This window comes from Notolepis coatsorum, assembly GCF_963971535.1.
Source record: "Notolepis coatsorum genome assembly, chromosome: 14".
Classification (NCBI taxonomy): Eukaryota; Metazoa; Chordata; class Actinopteri; order Aulopiformes; family Paralepididae; genus Notolepis; species Notolepis coatsorum.
In genome coordinates this window covers 101,712,425-101,734,618 of record NC_140178.1, presented here as the reverse complement: position 1 = coordinate 101,734,618, position 22,194 = coordinate 101,712,425, and the positions used below count along the sequence as shown (strand labels likewise).

Below are 22,194 nucleotides of genomic sequence, written 5' to 3'. Positions count from 1 at the left end.
TCCTCTCCCCTCCTCTTCTCCTCTCCTCTCCCCTTCTCCCCTCCTCTCCTCTCCCCTTCTCCCCTCCTCTTCTCTCCCCTCCTCTTCCCCTCTCCTCTCCCCTTCTCCCCTCCTCTTCTCTCCCCTCCTCTTCCCCTCTCCTCTCCCCTTCTCCCCTCCTCTTCTCCCCTCCTCTTCCCCTCTCCTCTCCCCTTCTCCCCTCCTCTTCTCTCCCCTCCTCTTCCCCTCTCCTCTCCCCTTCTCCCCTCCTCTTCTCTCCCCTCCTCTCCCCTTCTCCCCTCCTCACCTCTCCCCTCCTCTTCTCTCCTTTCCTCTCCGCTTCTCCCCTCCTCTCCCCTCCTTTTCTCTCCCCTCCTCTCCCCTTCTCCCCTCCTCTCCTCTCCCCTCCTCTTCTCCTCTCCTCTCCTCTCCGCTTCTCCCCTCCTCTCCCCTCCTCCTTTTCTCTCCCCTCCTCTTCTCCTCTCCCCTTCTCCCCTCCTCTTCTCTCCCCTCCTCTTCTCTTCTCCTCTCCTCTCCCCTCCTCCTTCTCTCCCCTCCTCTTCTCCTCTCCTCTCCTCTCCCCTTCTCCCCTCCTCTTCTCTCCCCTCCTCTTCTCCTCTCCCCTGTCCTCCCTCACCTCCCTCCTCTCATGTCTCTACCTCTCCTCACATGGATGCAGCAGTAATCTGTCTCTCGTACAAACTATTCAGAGGAGCAGCCGACGCTTGTTGTGACGATGATGAACAGGAGTCAGTCTGTCAAAACAAAACCCACCTCTCGCAATGTGATTGGTGGTGGGAGAGGAGAGTTTTCTTTTTTTTTTAACTTCATTTTTTAGCGTTTATCGCTTTTCTGGTCAAGCATGACCGACAGATGCAGGGTGAAACGGGAGGGAGAACAGGGGAAGACATTCGGCAAATGACGGCGGGTCCGGGAATCGAACTCGGAGTCAACCAGATCCGTGACGCAGCACGGTATTCCCCGACGCTTTCGCGTCGAGGTACATGGTGAGCTACTGGAGCTCCCCGGGAGAGGAGAGTTTTTAGAGACGGAGCGTGTGATTGGCTTGAAACTGTGCGAGTCTGTGACGATGACCGTCAAGTTTGTTTGGCCTAGAGGCTTATGATCAAACGATGGTACGTTTTGGAATTTTTGGCATCGTTGATCGTACAAATACGATATATATATATATATATATTATTATTATTATTAATTTTTTTTGGACGGGACAATGCAAAATTAATGAACACTGTGGAGTGTAAAAATTGCCGGAAATTGCCGGATTTAGCACGAGGCTAATTTCCATCCGTTGTCCCCAAACATAAAAACAGGACTCATAGAAACAGTAAGAAATGTACAAATACATAAAAACAGCACATATAAAAACAGTAAAAAATTTACAAATACATAACAGCATGTCACATGTGTTCACATGACTGGTTGGACTTCAGCCATTTTTTTTGTTGCCCTCTAAAAGAAGCAAGGGTGGTGCTTTCCCTTATGGAAATGGGGAGACTGTTCCATGTTTGACTGCCTTTTATCGACAGGACGTTTTGGCCAAACGTGGTCAGTCTACGTTGGACCATGCAGTCACCTCTGTCTGACCTGGTGCAGAGTCCAGTGTTTCTTTTTTTGTAGGTGAATTCCTGTACAGGAGGGGGAGCTAGTCCATGTAGGCATTTGTAGATGAGCTTTTTAAGACTTTGACATTTTCAAAGCTCAAAAAGCTATATTGTTTCAAAATATTGCATTGGTGGTATGCCAATGGTTTCCTGGCAAATACCTTGATGGCTCTATGATAAAGCTGTTCGATGTGTTTCATGACAGTGACACCAGCAAATGACCAGTTTGTGAAGCAGTATTCAATATGTGAGAATATCATGCAATGAAGATACGTTTTTGCAGCATCAACTGTTAAAAAAGGCCGGATTTGTCTAAAATTAACTAAATTAAAATGAATTGTGCGTTTCACTTTTTTGACATGTTTCTTAAAGGATAGGTTCGAGTCCAAGATGATGCCGAGGTACTTGAAATGGGAAACCAATTACAGTCCCCCCCCCCCCCCCCCCCCCAGAAACACATTAGATCTAGTGATTCTGACTGGTCGTTTGCTGAACATCATGCATACAGTATTCTTTGTATTTAGCAGTAGGCATGAGTTTTGCAACCAGTGTTGGACCTTGTTCATTGCATTTGAGAGGTTACATGAGATCAGGTCAGTTTTTTTTACCATGTACAAAAATGACTGCGTCGTCAGCATACATCTGTACATTGAAGTCAGGGCATATGTCCGGCAGGTCATTGATGTACAGGGAAAACAGCAATGGCCCAAGGATCGATCCCTGCAGCACACCGACTGGATTGTAAAGATAAGGATCAACCATGACACATTGTTTTCTGTTTGTTAGGTAAGACTTAAACCATTGAATTGTATCTGCAGAGAAATTGAAATGAGACAACTTTGCCAAAAGTACTTGATGGTTGACAGTGTCAAACGCCTTTCTAAGATCCAGGAACACAGCACCTATATATATATATTTTTTTTTTTTCCGTTATGCCAATTCCCAATCCCCTTCCTGGTCGTTGCGCACTCTACCCCCTACCGTCGGTCTGGGAGGGCGGAGACTATCACATGCTTCCTCCGACACATGTGTAGCCAGCCCACCGCTTCTTTTCACCTGGCAGCGCGGACTCTCACTGGGAGAGTGTAACGTGTGGAAGGTCACACTACCTCTCTCTGATCCTTCCCTTGCTCCTTCCCTTGCTGTGCAGGTGCCCGACCGAACTGTAGGAGTCGCTGTTTACAACGACCAGGACCCACCCTCGCCGGGTTTCCCACCCGCTAACACTGCCAATTGTGTTAGTGTGGACGGTCGGCCAAGCCGGAGGCACCACAGCCAGATTCGATCCCACTGGCTCTGTGGTGGTAGACAGACGCTTAGTCCGCTGCGCTACCCTTTCAAATACGATATTTTTAACACATCTGGCAACCCTGGGTGGGGCGAGAGAGAGAGAGAGAAAGAGAGAGAGAGAAGGAGGAGAGAGAGGGAGAAAGGAGAATGAGGAGAGAGAAGGAGGAGAGAGACCAGGACCCACCCTCGCCTGAAGTGTAGCTAGTGTGGGTCTTATGGCTTCCCAGTCCCTTCAGAGGGCCCCATATAGCCTCACCACCTACTGGAGGGGGGCGGGGCTTTGTGCTCAGCAGACAGCTATTGTTACTGTTGTTACTGCTATTGTCTGGCTTCCTCTCTGGGTCTGGATTTAGAGGCACAGCTCCACCTTGTGACCCCAACACACCCAGGCATCTGTACACGCATGTCCATAGACACTGTGGAAACACACACACACACACACACACACACACACACACACACACACACACACACACACACACTCACTCACTCACTCACTCACTCACTCACTCACTCACTCACTCACTCACTCACTCACTCACTCACTCACTCACTCACTCACTCACTCACTCACTCACTCACTCACTCACTCACTCACTCACTCACTCACTCACTCACTCACTCACTCACTCACTCACTCACTCACTCACTCACTCACTCACTCACTCACTCACTCACTCACTCACTCACTCACTCACTCACTCACTCACTCACTCACTCACTCACTCACTCACTCACTCACTCACTCACTCACTCACTCACTCACTCACTCACTCACTCACTCACTCACTCACTCACTCACTCACTCACTCACTCACTCACTCACTCACTCACTCACTCACTCACTCACTCACTCACTCACTCACTCACTCACTCACACACACACACACACCGCTGTCTACTGAACGCACAGAGAGGAAATGGGTATCCATCTTCTTGTCTCTCTGGAGAAGAGGGTGAGCACATTTCCCTAAAAGCTGAACTAGTTATGAATTGATTTACGTTAGGCCTAAAAAAATTGTTTGGTTCCTGTTGGTTGTCAGTTAAGGCCATGGGTAGGTAGGTAGGGAATTTATTTTAACTCATAAAATAAATTGGGTCGCACCTAAATCGGCAGGGTCGGTCGGCGTCGGTGTGTGTGTGTGTGTGTGTGTGTGTGTGTGTGTGTGTGTGTGTGTGTGTGGGTGCATATGTGTGTGTGTTTGTGTGTGCGGGTGCATATGTGTGTGTGTGTGTGTTTGTGTGTGTGTGAGTGGACATACATGATTTCCTCTCCTGGAACTGCCGTCAGACACAATGATAATATTGAGAATGGAATCCGATAAACAGTTTTTTGTTCACTTCTCTGTGGGAACAATGACAATCCCCCCCAAAAGAAAAATAGCAACCGATTAAATGTTGAGTGATTCAGGTGAAAGGTCTTTTAACCCTTGCACTACCACACTACAGAAGGTTAACCCTTTCACTACCACACTACAGACGGTTAGTGTGGTAGTGAAAGGGTTAACCCTTTGTCGTGCGGCAGTGAAATGGTTAACCTTCTGTGTTGTCACAGTGAAATGGTTAACCCTTTGGTAGTGTGGTAGTGAAAGCGTTAATTATACCTCGATGTGTGGTAGTGAAAGGGTTAACCTTCTGTAGTGTGGTAGTGAAAGGGTTAACCCTTTGTCGTGTGGCAGTGAAAGGGTTCATTCTACCTTGACCCTGTAGAACTCCATCGCTCCCAGTGATGACCAATGTGGCCAATGTGGTCACTGCGACAATACAGAAGGTTAACCCTCTCACCGCCACACAGCAAAGGGTTAACCCTTTCGGACAGAGATACGGGATGGTTTGAAAGCTCTGCGTTGCTAATAAACATTTTAAATATTTTTTATAAACTGCTCAAAACGGCATTATTTCCGGCGTTGGCTGCCTGGTGTGATCACAGCGCATGCGCATCACCTTGCTACTTACTGCCTGTGACTCCCAGAGCACAGGAGTAGGGTCACAGAGCCCCCTGGTGACCAATACCTGTTGTGACGACATTACACACGCACGTTATGAACCATTGATTAAAATATGCACATGCGTGGTGATTGTGTTGGGCAGACAAAATGTTTTGATAAAAACGCTAAAACTGGGTCAATTTCAATACTTTTTTTTCCAATTCTTCATGAAAGTCACTGTTGGCCTAGTCCACATTGTTTATTGAACAAAAATACAACGTGGAGGTTGACCTTTAACCAACTTCGAAAGAGTCGCCAAGCTTAACCAGTGATAGAACTAGGCGTAACGCGATTGACGCTGAGAGAAACGTCAGTGGCCAATCAGATCGCGGAAAACTGAAAGTGGGTTGGTAAAAGACTACACGCGTACAGGACAGTAAGATACAGAGATATAGGACAGTAAGATACAGAGGCATAGGAGAGTAAGCTACAGAGGTACAGGACAGTAAGATACAGAGGTATAGGACAGTAAGATACAGAGGTATAGAAGTGTAAGCTACAGAGGTATAGGAGTGTAAGCTACAGAGGTATAGGAGTGTAAGCTACAGAGGTATAGGAGTGTAAGCTACAGAGGTATAGGAGTGTAAGCTACAGAGGTATAGGACAGTAAGATACAGAGGTATAGGACAGTAAGATACAGAGATATAGGACAGTAACCTACAGAGGTATAGGACAGTAAGATACAGAGGTATAGGACAGTAAGCTACAGAGGTATAGGACAGTAAGCTACAGAGGTATAGGACAGTAAGCTACAGAGGTATAGGAGTGTAAGATACAGAGGTATAGGACAGTAAGATACAGAGCTATAGGACAGTAAGCTACAGAGGTATAGGACAGTAAGCTACAGAGGTATAGGAGTGTAAGATACAGAGATATAGGAGTGTAAGATACAGAGATATAGGACAGTAAGCTACAGAGGTATAGGACAGTAAGCTACAGAGGTATAGGAGTGTAAGCTACAGAGGTATAGGAGTGTAAGCTACAGAGGTATAGGACAGTAAGCTACAGAGGTATAGGAGTGTAAGCTACAGAGGTATAGGAGTGTAAGCTACAGAGGTATAGGACAGTAAGCTACAGAGGTATAGGACAGTAAGCTACAGAGGTATAGGACAGTAAGCTACAGAGGTATAGGAGTGTAAGCTACAGAGGTATAGGAGTGTAAGCTACAGAGGTATAGGAGTGTAAGCTACAGAGGTATAGGAGTGTAAGCTACAGAGGTATAGGACAGTAAGCTACAGAGGTATAGGAGTGTAAGCTACAGAGGTATAGGAATGTAAGCTACAGAGGTATAGGACAGTAAGCTACAGAGGTATAGGAGTGTAAGCTACAGAGGTATAGGAGTGTAAGCTACAGAGGTATAGGAGTGTAAGATACAGAGGTATAGGACAGTAAGATACAGAGGTATAGGACAGTAAGATACAGAGGTACAGGACAGTAAGATACAGAGGTATAGGACAGTAAGATACAGAGGTATAGGACAGTAAGATACAGAGGTATAGGACAGTAAGCTACAGAGGTATAGGAGTGTAAGCTACAGAGGTATAGGACAGTAAGCTACAGAGGTATAGGACAGTAAGCTACAGAGGTATAGGAGTGTAAGCTACAGTGGTATAGGACAGTAAGATACAGAGGTATAGGACAGTAAGCTACAGAGGTATAGGACAGTAAGCTACAGAGGTATAGGACAGTAAGCTACAGAGGTATAGGAGTGTAAGCTACAGTGGTATAGGACAGTAAGCTACAGAGGTATAGGACAGTAAGCTACAGAGGTATAGGACAGTAATATACAGAGGTATAGGAGTGTAAGCTACAGTGGTATAGGAGTGTAAGATACAGAGGTATAGGACAGTAAGCTACAGTGGTATAGGAGTGTAAGATACAGAGGTATAGGACAGTAAGCTACAGATGTATAGGACAGTAAGCTACAGAGGTATAGGACAGTAAGCTACAGAGGTATAGGACAGTAAGATACAGAGGTATAGGAGTATAAGATACAGAGGTATAGGACAGTAAGATACAGAGGTACAGGACAGTAAGCTACAGAGGTATAGGACAGTAAGATACAGAGGTATATGACAGTAAGATACAGAGGTATAGGACAGTAAGATACAGAGGTATAGGACAGTAAGATACAGAGCTATAGGACAGTAAGATACAGAGGTATAGGACAGTAAGCTACAGAGGTATAGGACAGTAAGCTACAGAGGTATAGGACAGTAAGCTACAGAGGTATAGGACAGTAAGCTACAGAGGTATAGGACAGTAAGCTACAGAGGTATAGGAGTGTAAGCTACAGAGGTATAGGACAGTAAGATACAGAGCTATTGGACAGTAAGATACAGAGCTATAGGACAGTAAGATACAGAGGTATAGGAGTGTAAGCTACAGAGGTATAGGACAGTAAGCTACAGAGGTATAGGACAGTAAGATACAGAGGTATAGGAGTGTAAGATACAGAGATATAGGACAGTAAGCTACAGAGGTATAGGAGTGTAAGATACAGAGGTATAGGAGTGTAAGATACAGAGGTATAGGAGTGTAAGATACAGAGGTATAGGAGTGTAAGATACAGAGGTATAGGAGTGTAAGATACAGAGGTATAGGACAGTACGATACAGAGGTATAGGACAGTACGATACAGAGGTATAGGAGTGTAAGATACAGAGCTATAGGAGTGTAAGCTACAGCGGTATAGATAGATACAAGATATATAAGATACAAGATACAAGAGTTTTATTTGTCACGGCATACAGGTATACAGTGAAATGCGGGGGGTCTCGCCCGCAACGATGTGCAAATACAAGTAATAATATAAGAGTCCAACCAATAGTGCGACATAGTAGGGCTGGGCGATATGGAAAAAAATCATATCGCGATAACGATATGATAATGTTATCATATTTCTCGATATCGATAATTATCGAAATTGTTATAAGTATAAAAAAAATAAAAAATAAATTTAAACAACAGATGTATGTTTATTTTGCAGCAATTCTTTGTCATTGCCGCCATCTTTAGTGTTACATCCCCTCACACTCCAGTTCTCAGGCTGCAGCTGGTTTAAAAGCTAAAGTAAACCGGCTTCTCTGCTGGCTGTGGCTCCAGGGGAGTTGAACAGTTCTGGCTCTGCTCGTTTATTTTCGATCTTTTGGCGCTTTTTTGGTGGACAAACCACCGCACATGTGCACCGTGACTCGTGACTGGAGTCTAGTTCTGCTAGCACACATAGCCTACTGTGTACAGACGGTTTCAAACTGTATTTTAAATTACATTTACATTTAGTCATTTAGCTGACGCTTTTATCCAAAGCGACTTACAAGTTCTGTACGACAAGCCATCAGGAAGGGCACAACTCTATCAGCTGAGCAACAATGTTCATCAAAGTGTTGAGTGCTACAGTGTAGGTTAGTTTATTAGGACAAGTGCATGACAGTACGGTTAGTTAGGGTTAGATTTTTTTTTTTTTTTTTTTTTTTTTTTTTTAATTCAGATAATGGTTGAAGAAGTGCGTCTTTAGTCGACGGCGAAAGATTGGACGTGATTCGGCTGTCCTAACTGGGGTGGGTAGTTCATTCCACCATTGTGGGGCAAGGACTGAGAATAGGCGACTTCTCTTTGATGACCCTCCCGGAGCTTGGATAGGAGTAGGTCTGAGGCGGCCAGAAGATGCAGAGCGTAGGGGTCTTGAGGGTGTGTAGTTAGAGACCATTGACCGGAGGTAGGCGGGAGCGGTTCCCTTTGCCGCACGGTATGCTAGGTCGAGGGCCTTGAAGCGGATTCGTGCAGCAATGGGGAGCCAGTGCAGGTCCCTAAGAAGTGGGGTGACATGGGCCGACTTCGGTAGGTTTGAGATCAGGCGGGCCGCTGCGTTCTGAATGAGTTGAAGAGGCTTAGTGGCAGTGGCCGGGAGGCCAGCGAGCAGTGCATTGCAGTAGTCGAGGCGGGAGATGACTGTTGATTGGACGAGGAGTTGGGTGGCTTCTTTTGTCAGGAAGGGGCGTATCCTTCTGACGTTGCTCAGGAGGAATCGGCAGGTTCTGGTCGTCGCTGCGATGTGAGCAGAGAAGTTCAACTGGTCGTCGAGGACAACACCAAGGTTCTTGGCGGTCGGGGACGCAGTCACAGCTGCATTCTCGACTGTGATTGAAAGGTCGGTTAGGGGGGAGGATTTGGCCGGCAGGTGGAGCAATTCTGTTTTGCTTAGGTTCAGTTTGAGGTGGTTGGACGTCATCCAGGCTGAGATGTCGGACAGACAGGCCGAGATCCGCACAGAGACGTGGATATCTGAGGGAGGGAAGGAGAGGAAGAGTTGAGTATCGTCGGCATAACAATGGTAAATGTAAATTAGAAAGCAAACAAAATAAATGGACAAGAGAAAAATAAATCTCAATTTGGTCAGTATTGTCATTTGGACAAGCAAAGCCATTACTTTAAGTTGCAGGCAAGAAAGACAAGTCTGTCCACTGTCTCTGGTTTTAAAACTGCCCTGTTGCAGGTCACAAAAAAGAAAAGAAAAAAAAGAAAGAAAAAACATTAAAAAAAAAAAAAAAAAAAAAAATTAATTTCGATATTCGATATCGATTATTAAAATATATTGCGATATTTATCGTTATCGTTATATCGCCCAGCCCTACGACATAGTGCAATAAACAAGTAAACAAAGTAGGCATATCGGTATCTGTACATGAGCTATTTACAGAGCTATTTACGATCTCAAGCTATACTATTCTTAAAGTGATCTTTCCTTCTGTAAAGTGTCCATAGTGTGAGCGTGTGCAGCATGAGTGTGTGTGTGCTCATGTTAAAGTGGCTGCTAGTGTGTGAGCGTGTACAGTGTGTTTGTTGTGTGTGTGCTCATGTGTGCTTGTGTGTGGAGAGTTCAGTGTTCAAGGCTCTGATGGCCTGGGGGAAGAAGCTGAGCCTAAGTCTCTCTGTCCTAGTAGCTGGTGCTCGCAGGCGTTTGCCTGACCGCAGCAGCATGAACAGGCTGTTGTTGGGGTGGTGAGGCTCTTTCATTATCCTGCAGGCTCTGGACAGTGGACAGTAAGATACAGTGGTATAGGAGTGTAAGAAACAGAAGAAGCGTCCCTACGCTGGCCTCATATAAAGATATACATGTGTGATGAGGCCAGAGGTGTAAAAAGTTCCCAGAAATTATACTTAAGTGAAAGTATGGGTACCGTCTCAAAATCGTACTCAAGTAAAAGTCACAGCATCTGGCTAAAAACACACTTGAGTAAAAGTAAAAAAGTTTCTACTTTTAAATGTACTTAAGTACTAAAAAGTATGGGCGGGTCCATTTTCCATTGATGGGGATTTGATTGGCTGTTTTTAAATAAAGCGCGGCCGCTAGGATTAATAACGTTAATGTTATAGTTCGGCCAGAGAAACAAATATACTAATTAAAATGGTTGTACCTGCAAGATTTGTACTTTGTACTTTGTAGGTCTGCATTTTAAATGTAAGGAGTATGTTTTTTCTTCTCTGAAATGTAATTGAGTAAAAGTACAAATCCCCCAAAAACAGTACTTAAGTATTGTAACGAAGTACAATGGACCTATCTCAAACCCTGCCCCTTTTCTTGATCCTCCAATCACAACTGTCGCTTACCTCGGACAAACCAAGTTTGTCCGAGGTAAGCGACAGTTGTGATTGGAGGATCAAGAAAAGGGGCAGGGTTTGAGACAGGTCCATTACTCAAGTACTTTACACCCCTGGACGAGGCAGCAGGCAGATACATGATCTCTCTCTCTCTCTCCTTCCTCTCTCTGCTCCAGGTGAACGGCGTGTCAGTGGAGGGCAAGTCACACTCAGAGGTGGTGGCGGCCATTAAAGTGGGCGGTGACCAGACGACCATGTTGGTGGTGGATCCCGACACTGACGTCTTCTTCAAGAAGTGCCGAGTGGTCCCCACCCCGGACCACCTCACAGGTGAGCTGCCACCCCCTAACCCTAACCCCCACCCCCACCCCGGACCACCTCACAGGTGAGCTGCCACCCCCTAACCCCCACCCCCACCCCCACCCCGGACCACCTCACAGGTGAGCTGCCACCCCCTAACCCTAACCCCCACCCCCACCCCCACCCCGGACCACCTCACAGGTGAGCTGCCACCCCCTAACCCTAACCCCCACCCCCACCCCCACCCCGGACCACCTCACAGGTGAGCTGCCACCCCCTAACCCCAACCCCCACCCCCACCCCGGACCACCTCACAGGTGAGCTGCCACCCCCTAACCCTAACCCCCACCCCCACCCCCACCCCGGACCACCTCACAGGTGAGCTGCCACCCCCTAACCCTAACCCCCACCCCCACCCCCACCCCGGACCACCTCACAGGTGAGCTGCCACCCCCTAACCCCCACCCCCACCCCCACCCCGGACCACCTCACAGGTGAGCTGCCACCCCCTAACCCTAACCCCCACCCCCACCCCGGACCACCTCACAGGTGAGCTGCCACCCCCTAACCCTAACCCCCACAAGTGTGATCACAGCGCAGGCGCATCAGGCAGCTAAAGCCGTTTTGAGCAATGTTGTTGACCAGTTTATAAAAATGATTTAAAATGTTTATTAGCAACGCCGAGCTTTCAAACCATTGCGATTATCTGTCGAAGACCCTCGTGCAACTCGTGAGTACCTTTGGAATGTCTCTGTGATACTTGTATATTGAATGGTTCGGGTAGGACCAGTTCTTCAGGGTAAATCTAGGTTGGTTTCCTATCGAGGAGCAAGGGACTGTGGATTCACTCGGCCAAACCTTGTTGGCGTGCATCACAGTCACGAAAGGGGCTATGATTATTCATGAATCATCAATGAACACAATCTTTACAAAGTAAAGGATTGTTGGCAATAATACTGGGGCAGCAGACTGTTGAATGAAGTTGGGTTCAGGTAGAGAGAGACTGGTGTTGAATGAAGCTGGGTTCAGGTAGAGAGAGACTGGTGTTGAATGAAGTTGGGTTCAGGTAGAGAGAGACTGGTGTTGAATGAAGTTGGGTTCAGGTAGAGAGAGACTGGTGTTGAATGAAGTTGGGTTCAGGTAGAGAGAGACTGGTGTTGAATGAAGTTGGGTTCAGGTAGAGAGAGACTGGTGTTGAATGAAGTTGGGTTCAGGTAGAGAGAGACTGGTGTTGAATGAAGTTGGGTTCAGGTAGAGAGAGACTGGTGTTGAATGAAGTTGGGTTCAGGTAGAGAGAGACTGGTGTTGAATGAAGTTGGGTTCAGGTAGAGAGAGACTGGTGTTGAATGAAGTTGGGTTCAGGTAGAGAGAGACTGGTGTTGAATGAAGTTGGGTTCAGGTAGAGAGAGACTGGTGTTGAATGAAGCTGGGTTCAGGTAGAGAGAGACTGGTGTTGAATGAAGTTGGGTTCAGGTAGAGAGAGACTGGTGTTGAATGAAGTTGGGTTCAGGTAGAGAGAGACTGGTGTTGAATGAAGTTGGGTTCAGGTAGAGAGAGACTGGTGTTGAATGAAGTTGGGTTCAGGTAGAGAGAGACTGGTGTTGAATGAAGTTGGGTTCAGGTAGAGATACTATACACAATATATATACTATACACTATATATATACTATACACTATATACTATACATTATACTATATACTATACACTATATATATACTGTACACTATATAGATACTATACACTATATCGATACTATACACTACATATACTGTACACTATACACTATATATTTATATATACACTATATAGATACTATACACTACATATACTGTACTGTACACTATATATTTATATATACACTATATAGATACTATACACTACATATACTGTACTGTACACTATACACTATATATTTATATATACACTATATAGATACTATACACGACACGGACCCCAGTATTTCTTTGGTAACGTGAAGCTCCTTGCAGCCGAGTTGGTTAACCTCTTGTAGGCACCCAGAAAAGTGGCAAAAGCTTAGCTTTATACTTTATACTTATAGCACACGCATGAGCCTGGTCTCTTTTGAAAGGTAACATTCTGAAGTTACTAAAGCAAAAAAGGAAAATCACTTTTAGTGCTAATGAAATAGAGTAACAGAGGTCTGAACTTGAGTTGAACTTGAACTTGTGTACTCACATTTTTCTGTAGTGGTTGCAAGATTCCATATTCCAATATTCCAGCATAGAGGTATAAGCTGAAAAACACTGCGGTTCCATAGCCTGAAGTCGTATGTAGTAGAGGTCCAAATGTTATAAAAATCCGCTCAGAAATGGGTCTTTGAGAGACGTCTGAGTAAAACCAAAAAAAAGAAAAAATCGTTCCAAAATCCATTTCCTCATCCACCACCGTTGGAAACGTACATTTGTTGGCTACAAATCTGATTGTTCATTTTCGACCATCAGCGGACGATTGGCAGTTCTGGAGCGCCTGGAGTCCGGGGGGTGGTCATCTGATGCGCGGCACGTAAAAAAAACGCTCGCCTGACATAATCGTCATGTAACTCGAGAACCGAGGCACGGATTTGGTCGAGTGAGGTGGCCTTTCGAACGGCAACAAATAGATATTTTGATGTTTATATGTTTGGCGGAAAATGTAGCCCCGCTAGCCGCTAGACGCTGGCAAAGTGCCGTGACTTGTGTGCAAGTGCTCGTGAGCGCCTATACGTCCCGGTGCACGTTATGTGGTTAAACGGGAAATAATTAAATGGAATGCAGACAGTGAGGTGAAGAGACGGGAGCGAGAGTCCTCCAAGAGAACAAACACAAACTAGATCACACTGTGGCTCCGAAGGCCTTAACCCTTTCACTGCCACGTGACAAAGGGTTAACCCTTTCACTACCACACTACATCATTGTTAACCCGTTCACTACCACGCTAGATGGTTAACCCTTTCACTGCGGCAACACAGAAGGTTAACCCTTTCACTGCCACACGACAAACTCTTTCACCAGCCACACGACAGAAGGTTAACCCTTTCACTACCACACTACAGACGGCTAACCGACCGTCTGTAGTCGTGTGGTAGTGAAAGGGTTAATGATTATTATAAGTAATTAGGCTTGCATGATCGTATAGCGGTTTACAGTGGTTTTATCCTTAATTAAAAAATGCACCCAAATCCTTCAGATGACAGCTGATTTTGGTCAATGCAGGCAAAATGCACAGATTATTTTAGAGTGAGAAATGTGAGAGCGCGCGAAGAAGAGGCTCATTTGCGTGAGAATTGGCAGCTCTGCGACAATATCAAAGATTAAATACATAACCTGCAAACACAAGACCGTTCTGACAGCACAATATTACTGATGTAACTGAGTAGAAGTAGAAGTAGAAAGCTTTATTGTCATTGCACACAATACAGTACAACGACATTGGTTCATGCAGCACCTAAAACAACGCCACCTAACGGAACGTAGACCAATCTCAGTCACTCTTATTGTCTGGGACCAAATTCGGTCACGCCCCATTTTGCGCGACATCCAGGCTTTTCTTACCGTCAGCGTTTGGGAATTTCATGTCGACAGGTAGATGAAGTGAAATTATACTTATTTTAGAATATATATATCAAATTTCATGAGTATTCATCTATATTTAGTCATCTAAAGACTATTAGATATGAACCTATGTACCAGTAAAAAGTGGGAATCTCTAGAATGTGTTTTGGGCGACGGTGTTTACGGAAGTGCGGGTCTCAGGTTGACGTTATACTATAACTTAGGCCCCGTTTAGACGGAAACGCTAGCAGGTGAATCCGCAAAAATATTTTTTCGGATGTGCCTTTCGTTTATACGGAAACGGCGTTTTTACGGGGTGAAACCGCAAAAAAAGTGAGACTACCTTCCAGGGTGGAATTCCTAGAAACGATAAACCTTTGCGCTATCATCTAAACTGTCAAACCGCATAAAACGATGACGAAAGGGTCGTCAAGGCTCTCGTCGCATGTACTGCTTACATCACAGGCATGCGTCAGTAGCCTAGAAGCGTAAACAAAGCATGTCTGATTCTATCCATGGCGATCACCTGAAGGCTACATTGGCAGTACTTTTAAATACACAAGAATCTGTCCCACGGCGTGACTGGACCCACTGTCTGTGAGTGACTCTGCTTTGGTCCAATCACATTCCCCACCCACAGTCTGCGAATCAGAGGCAGAGTAGGGCGGGTCTTCACAGCACGTCATGTGACATATGCGCCAATCGTGTGACAGCGGGGCTCAGTCGTCTGGAGTCGTTACAGCCTCGTCTGCACGGAGAATTCCATCCCAAAACGATAGTCTAAACGCAAAATTAAAAGTGAAACCGTAAGACGACTTTTGCGGTTTCTGTTCAGACTCTCTCCGTCTAAACGTAGCCTTACACAACACTTTCTGTTGTCAGTAGATGGCAGCATTGGTTTAAAATTAAAAGGTGAAAATGTGAAAACTACAAAATTAATACAATTCCCAAGACCTTTAGCACAGGTCACAGGTCACTGGGACGCGTCTATTCTTTGACACGATCTAAACAGCGTTAAACTATTAATGGGACCTGAGTACAGTGATCGAGAATGGTCACCCAATTATCTTAACAAAAGTGCATCATTAGCATTATGTTTGTTGTCTAAACGGGAACATAATGGTACAATTTAAGATTTGAATGTTATCCGCATATAAAGGACAAATAAAACATTGTTAATTTGTAAGAAACCTCAATGAAAACGGCGCAGGGTAAGTTATATTCGCTATTGTTATGAAAATGTGATAGAATCCTATAAAAATGTGGACGCATTTGGTCACCGTGACGTTACATGACATACCCACTCTACCACACAACACATCTTGATGTACCTATAGACACACTACAGTTGTACCCACACACACTGACACACCACACAGTCATGTACCCACTCATACCCTCTGCTACATTGTGCACTTATTCACAAGAACATTAAAAAGGTACAAAAATTAATTTAAAATAGCATTGCAAAATCATCACAGCAGAAATAAAAAAATCCGCGGAAAATATTGCACATTAACTAATACCATTATTTGCATTATTGCACATGTCTCAACATCTGTCATATTGCACGTACAGTATTATAGTGAGGTAGATGTAGATGCGGTGGCAATAGGGATTGTTCAGTTCAGTGATGGCTCTCGGGGAGAAGCTGTTCTGCAGCCTGGAGGTGATAAGATAAGATAAGATATTCCTTTATTGATCCCCTTGGGGAAATTCAGGCATCATAGCAGCATGGGGGGGAGGGGGGGAGGGGTACAGGTAGTAAAACAACACAGTATACAGGTAGTAAAAGACAACACAGGCAGTGTAAACAATTTGATCAATATGGTCAATATAATTTACTATCTGACTAGCTGAGGAATATTCACATTATTCACAGTGTCACATGAGGTGCAGTATGCAAGAGGTAGTGTTATAATAATTTACTATCTACTGAGTATACATTAATCAAAGTACCAGGGTAGTCTACTTTGTCCCCCTTGGGTTCCTATAAGTCCCAGGTCAATGTCTGGTAGCAGTCGCTGTCGCTGCCCCCTGTTGTGGGGCCTGGAGGCTGCTAGTCGCTGCCCACTGTTGTGGAGCCTGATGGCCGCTGGTATGAAGGACTGTCCGAGGCGGTTAGTTGAGTGTCGGGGGGGGATGAGTCTGTGGCTGAACGAGCTTCTCATCTTGACTAGCTCGTCGTAGAGGGGGTGGTAGGGGTTCTCCATGATGGCATCCAGCTTCCTTATCATCCCCCTCTCTACCATCACCTCAAGTCTAGGTAGCTCGACTCCCACCACGGAGCTAGCCTTCCTCACCAGCTTGTTGAGCTTGTTGGTGTCCCTTGAGTTGATGTAGCCTCCCCAGCATGCCACAGCATAGAAGAGGATGCTGGCCACAACAGACTGGTAAAAAGACTGCAGCAGTTTGTTGCACACATTGAAGGACCTGAGTCTCCTCAGGAAGAACAGCCTGCTCTGTCCCTTCCTGTAGAGGGCCTCTGTGTTGTCCGACCAGTCCAGTTTATTGTTCAGGTGTACCCCAAGGAACTTGTATGAGTCCACCATCTCCACATCCACCCCTCGGATGGAGATGGGAATCGGGGGGGGCCTCTTCTTGCCCCTCCGGAAGTCCACCACCAGCTCCTTGGTCTTACTGGTGTTGAGTTGGAGGTGGTTGCTGTCGCTCCACCCCACAAAGCTCTCCACCAGGGCTCTGTACTCCTCCTCATCATCGTCGGTGATGTAGCTTACGATGGAGGAGTCGTCTGAGAACTTCTGCAGGTGGCACCCGCTGGAGTTGCGGCAGAAGTCTGAGGTGTAGAGGGTGAAGAGGAAGGGTGACAGCACAGTTCCCTGGGGGGCGCCGGTGTTGCTCACCAGTACGTCAGACTGACTGTCCTTTAGTCTGACGTACTGTGGCCTCTCAGTGAGGTAGTCCTTGATCCAGGCCACCAAGCCGTGCTCCAGCTGCATCGCAGAGAGCTTCTCCGCTAGCAGTGACGGCTGGATGGTGTTGAAGGCGCTGGAGAAATCAAAGAACATGATCCTCACTGAGCTGCGCGGCTTTTCCAGGTGCGTGTACGCTCTGTGGAGCATGTAGATGATGGCATCCTCCACCCCGATGTTTGCCTGGTATGCAAACTGCAGGGGGTCGAGGGAGTCACGCACCAGGGGCTTGAGGTGTTGCAGGACCAGTCTCTCAAACGTCTTCATGACGTGTGACGTCAGAGCGACTGGCCTGTAGTCGTTGGGGGTGCTGGGACGTCCCTTCTTGGGCACCGGGACAATGCAGCTCTGAAGGCCCTGTATCTCCTCCCAGATGAAGGCCCTGTATCTCCTCCCAGTTGAAGGCCATGTATCGCCTCCCAGATGAAGGCCCTGTATCGCCTCCCAGATGAAGGCCCTGTATCTCCTCCCAGACGCAGGCCCTGTATCTCCTCCCAGTTGAAGGCCCTGTATCGCCTCCCAGATGAAGGCCCTGTATCGCCTCCCAGATGAAGGCCCTGTATCTCCTCCCAGATGAAGGCCCTGTATCTCCTCCCAGATGAAGGCCCTGTATCTCCTCCCAGACGCAGGCCCTGTATCTCCTCCCAGACGAAGGCCCTGTATCTCCTCCCAGATGAAGGCCCTGTATCTCCTCCCAGATGAAGGCCCTGTATCGCCTCCCAGATGAAGGCCCTGTATCTCCTCCCAGATGAAGGCCCTGTATCGCCTCCCAGTTGAAGGCCATGTATCGCCTCCCAGATGAAGGCCCTGTATCGCCTCCCAGATGAAGGCCCTGTATCTCCTCCCAGACGCAGGCCCTGTATCTCCTCCCAGTTGAAGGCCCTGTATCGCCTCCCAGATGAAGGCCCTGTATCGCCTCCCAGATGAAGGCCCTGTATCTCCTCCCAGACGCAGGCCCTGTATCTCCTCCCAGATGAAGGCCCTGTATCTCCTCCCAGATGAAGGCCCTGTATCTCCTCCCAGACGCAGGCCCTGTATCTCCTCCCAGACGAAGGCCCTGTATCTCCTCCCAGATGAAGGCCCTGTATCGCCTCCCAGATGAAGGCCCTGTATCTCCTCCCAGATGAAGGCCCTGTATCTCCTCCCAGATGAAGGCCCTGTATCGCCTCCCAGTTGAAGGCCCTGTATCTCCTCCCAGATGAAGGCCCTGTATCTCCTCCCAGATGAAGGCCCTGTATCTCCTCCCAGATGAAGGCCCTGTATCTCCTCCCAGATGAAGGCCCTGTATCTCCTCCCAGATGAAGGCCCTGTATCTCCTCCCAGTTGAAGGCCCTGTATCTCCTCCCAGATGAAGGCCCTGTATCTCCTCCCAGTTGAAGGCCCTGTATCTCCTCCCAGATGAAGGCCCTGTATCTCCTCCCAGATGAAGGCCCTGTATCTCCTCCCAGATGAAGGCCCTGTATCTCCTCCCAGTTGAAGGCCCTGTATCGCCTCCCAGATGAAGGCCCTGTATCTCCTCCCAGACGAAGGCCCTGTATCTCCTCCCAGATGAAGGCCATGTATCGCCTCCCAGATGAAGGCCATGTATCTCCTCCCAGATGAAGGCCCTGTATCTCCTCCCAGACGCAGGCCCTGTATCTCCTCCCAGATGAAGGCCCTGTATCTCCTCCCAGATGAAGGCCCTGTATCTCCTCCCAGATGAAGGCCCTGTATCTCCTCCCAGATGAAGGCCCTGTATCTCCTCCCAGATGAAGGCCCTGTATCTCCTCCCAGATGAAGGCCCTGTATCTCCTCCCAGATGAAGGCCCTGTATCTCCTCCCAGTTGAAGGCCCTGTATCCTCCCAGATGAAGGCCCTGTATCTCCTCCCAGATGAAGGCCCTGTATCTCCTCCCAGATGAAGGCCCTGTATCGCCTCCCAGATGAAGGCCCTGTATCTCCTCCCAGATGAAGGCCCTGTATCTCCTCCCAGATGAAGGCCCTGTATCTCCTCCCAGATGAAGGCCCTGTATCGCCTCCCAGAGGAAGGCCCTGTATCTCCTCCCAGTTGAAGGCCCTGTATCTCCTCCCAGATGAAGGCCCTGTATCTCCTCCCAGATGAAGGCCCTGTATCTCCTCCCAGAGGAAGGCCCTGTATCTCCTCCCAGTTGAAGGCCCTGTATCTCCTCCCAGATGAAGGCCCTGTATCGCCTCCCAGATGAAGGCCCTGTATCTCCTCCCAGACGAAGGCCCTGTATCTCCTCCCAGATGAAGGCCCTGTATCTCCTCCCAGATGGCAACAGGGAGAAGAGGTGGTGAGAGGGGTGCGTTTCATCACTGGGGGAAATGGGTTTAACACGTAGTAGGTTTATCCAACAACAATAGGTTCACTATGGCACGTTGTACAGGTTGCCTGTGAGAGAGCTGTGCAGTAGCGCCCCCTGGTGTGCAAAAGGTGTACGTTTATACAGAATGTAATATTTCAGTGGACTATGATGGAAATGAATTTGTCCGTGTCCGATGTGAAGGATTTAGCCTGTGTGAGACGTTTCATCAGAATCGTCCCTGTAGTTTGCGAGATCAGCTGCATATACACACACACACACACACACACACACACACACACACATACTGTAGTAGACAGACACATAACCTGACTGTCAGACATGAGTGTTTAAACTCTTGTGAGAGCAGAGTGAATGGCCCCAATTAGCAGGCAATGATTCACCCTGTTTGTGGTGCTTTAACAGTCCCCTTTATGGTCCCCCTCCCCTCCTTTCCCCTCTCCTCCCAGACTCTCCGCTCTCCTCTTGTCTCTCTGTCTCTCTCTCTGTCTCTCTATCTCTCTGTCTCTCTGTCTCTCTCTGTCTCTGTCCCTCTCTCTCCCTCTTCTCATAATTTGTTCCCCCCCTCTCTTCCTCTTTCTATTGTTTTCTCTATCTATTGTTTTACCTCTCTCTCTCTCTCTCTCTCTCTCTCTCTCTCTCTCTCTCTCTCTCTCTCTCGCTCGCTCTCTCTCTCTCTCTCTCTCTCTCTCTCTCTCGCTCTCTCTCTCTCTATGACTCACTGTAGCACTCAACACTTTGATGAACATTGTTACTCAGCTGATAGAGTTGTGCCCTTCCTGATGGCTTGTCGTACAGAACTTGTAAGTCGCTTTGGATAAAAGCGTCAGCTAAATGACTAAATGTAAATGTATGTCTCTCTCTCTCTCTCTCTCTCTCTCTCTCTCTCTCTCTCTCTCTCTCTCTCTCTCTCTCTCTCCCCCTCTCTCTCTATGTCTCTATCTCTCTCTCCTTCTGGTCCCTGAAGCCTCTGGACAGAGAGTCACCGTCTCAGAACCCAGTTCTAGGGTTGGACTGCAGTCAGGAAGTACTGTTGGTTGTGAATGAAGTGTAAACTAAGTCAGGTTCAGTCTCACGGGGCGTCTCTTTAGTCCCAAAGACCAAAACGATAAAGCTGTCGTACTTCAGAAAAGCTCTAGGGGGAGCTCTAGTCTGAGTCTCACCCCAGAGTCTACAGCCAGCTGTGCTCTTGAAGAAAGAAGCTGAATAGTCAGATGAATAGCAGCATAATAGTGGAAGCTCTCGAATGTAAACAAATTCATGGGACCAGTGTGATTGGTTGCTGTGGGACATTAACCCTTTCACTAACACACGACAGTAGGTTAACCGTCTGTAGTGTGGTAGTGAAAGGGTTAACCTTCTGTAGTGTGGTAGTGAAAGGGTTAACCCTTTGTCGTGTGGCAGTGAAATGGTTAACCTTCTGTATATTGTCGCGGTGAAGGGGTCAACCCTTTGGTAGTGTGGCAGTGAAAGGGTTAACATTGGCAGCTTGCCGTGCAGGGGATAAACACAGCGACACAGTGGCTGGTTGTCTTTGAACCACGGAGATTAATCAAATAGCAGTGTGGTAGTGAGTGAAAGGGTTAAACTCAGCGCAGAGACCCACTGACCGCCCTCGTCTGATATAGAGACCCACTGACCCGCCCCCTCGTCTGATATAGAGACCCACTGACCGCCCCCTCGTCTGATATAGAGACCCACTGACCCGCCCCCTCGTCTGATATAGAGACCCACTGACCCCCCCTCGTCTGATATAGAGACCCACTGACCCGCCCCCTCGTCTGATATAGAGACCCACTGACCCGCCCCCTCGTCTGATATAGAGACCCACTGACCCCCCCTCGTCTGATATAGAGACCCACTGACCCGCCCCCCTCGTCTGATATAGAGACCCACTGACCCGCCCCCTCGTCTGATATAGAGACCCACTGACCCGCCCCCTCGTCTGATATAGAGACCCACTGACCCGCCCCCTCGTCTGATATAGAGACCCACTGACCCCCCCTCGTCTGATATAGAGACCCACTGACCCGCCCCCTCGTCTGATATAGAGACCCACTGACCCCCCCTCGTCTGATATAGAGACCCACTGACCCCCCCTCGTCTGATATAGAGACCCACTGACCCCCCCTCGTCTGATATAGAGACCCACTGACCCCCCCTCGTCTGATATAGAGACCCACTGACCCCCCCTCGTCTGATATAGAGACCCACTGACCCCCCCTCGTCTGATATAGAGACCCACTGACCCGCCCCCTCGTCTGATATAGAGACCCACTGACCCCCCCTCGTCTGATATAGAGACCCACTGACCCGCCCCCTCGTCTGATATAGAGACCCACTGACCCGCCCCCTCGTCTGATATAGAGACCCACTGACCCGCCCCCTCGTCTGATATAGAGACCCACTGACCCGCCCCCTCGTCTGATATAGAGACCCACTGACCCGCCCCCTCGTCTGATATAGAGACCCACTGACCCGCCCCCTCGTCTGATATAGAGACCCACTGACCCGCCCCCTCGTCTGATATAGAGATGATCATCGATTAGAAAACAAATGAGAAACATAGGTTGTCCCCCTGTGCAGGAATTCTTCCCCAATACATA

The 22,194-nt window shown here is 47.6% G+C and overlaps 1 protein-coding gene across 2 annotated transcripts in view; it reads left to right on the top strand.

Annotated features, from left to right (window-relative positions):
- Window positions 1-22,194, top strand: part of nherf1b (NHERF family PDZ scaffold protein 1b) — a 120,215-nt gene that overhangs the window by 80,498 nt on the left and 17,523 nt on the right. For both annotated transcript variants that reach the window (XM_084329683.1, XM_084329682.1), the window contains one exon: window positions 10,657-10,810. In XM_084329683.1, the coding sequence (XP_084185809.1) occupies window positions 10,657-10,810 (154 nt within the window). The remainder of the gene's footprint in view (window positions 1-10,656; window positions 10,811-22,194) is intronic.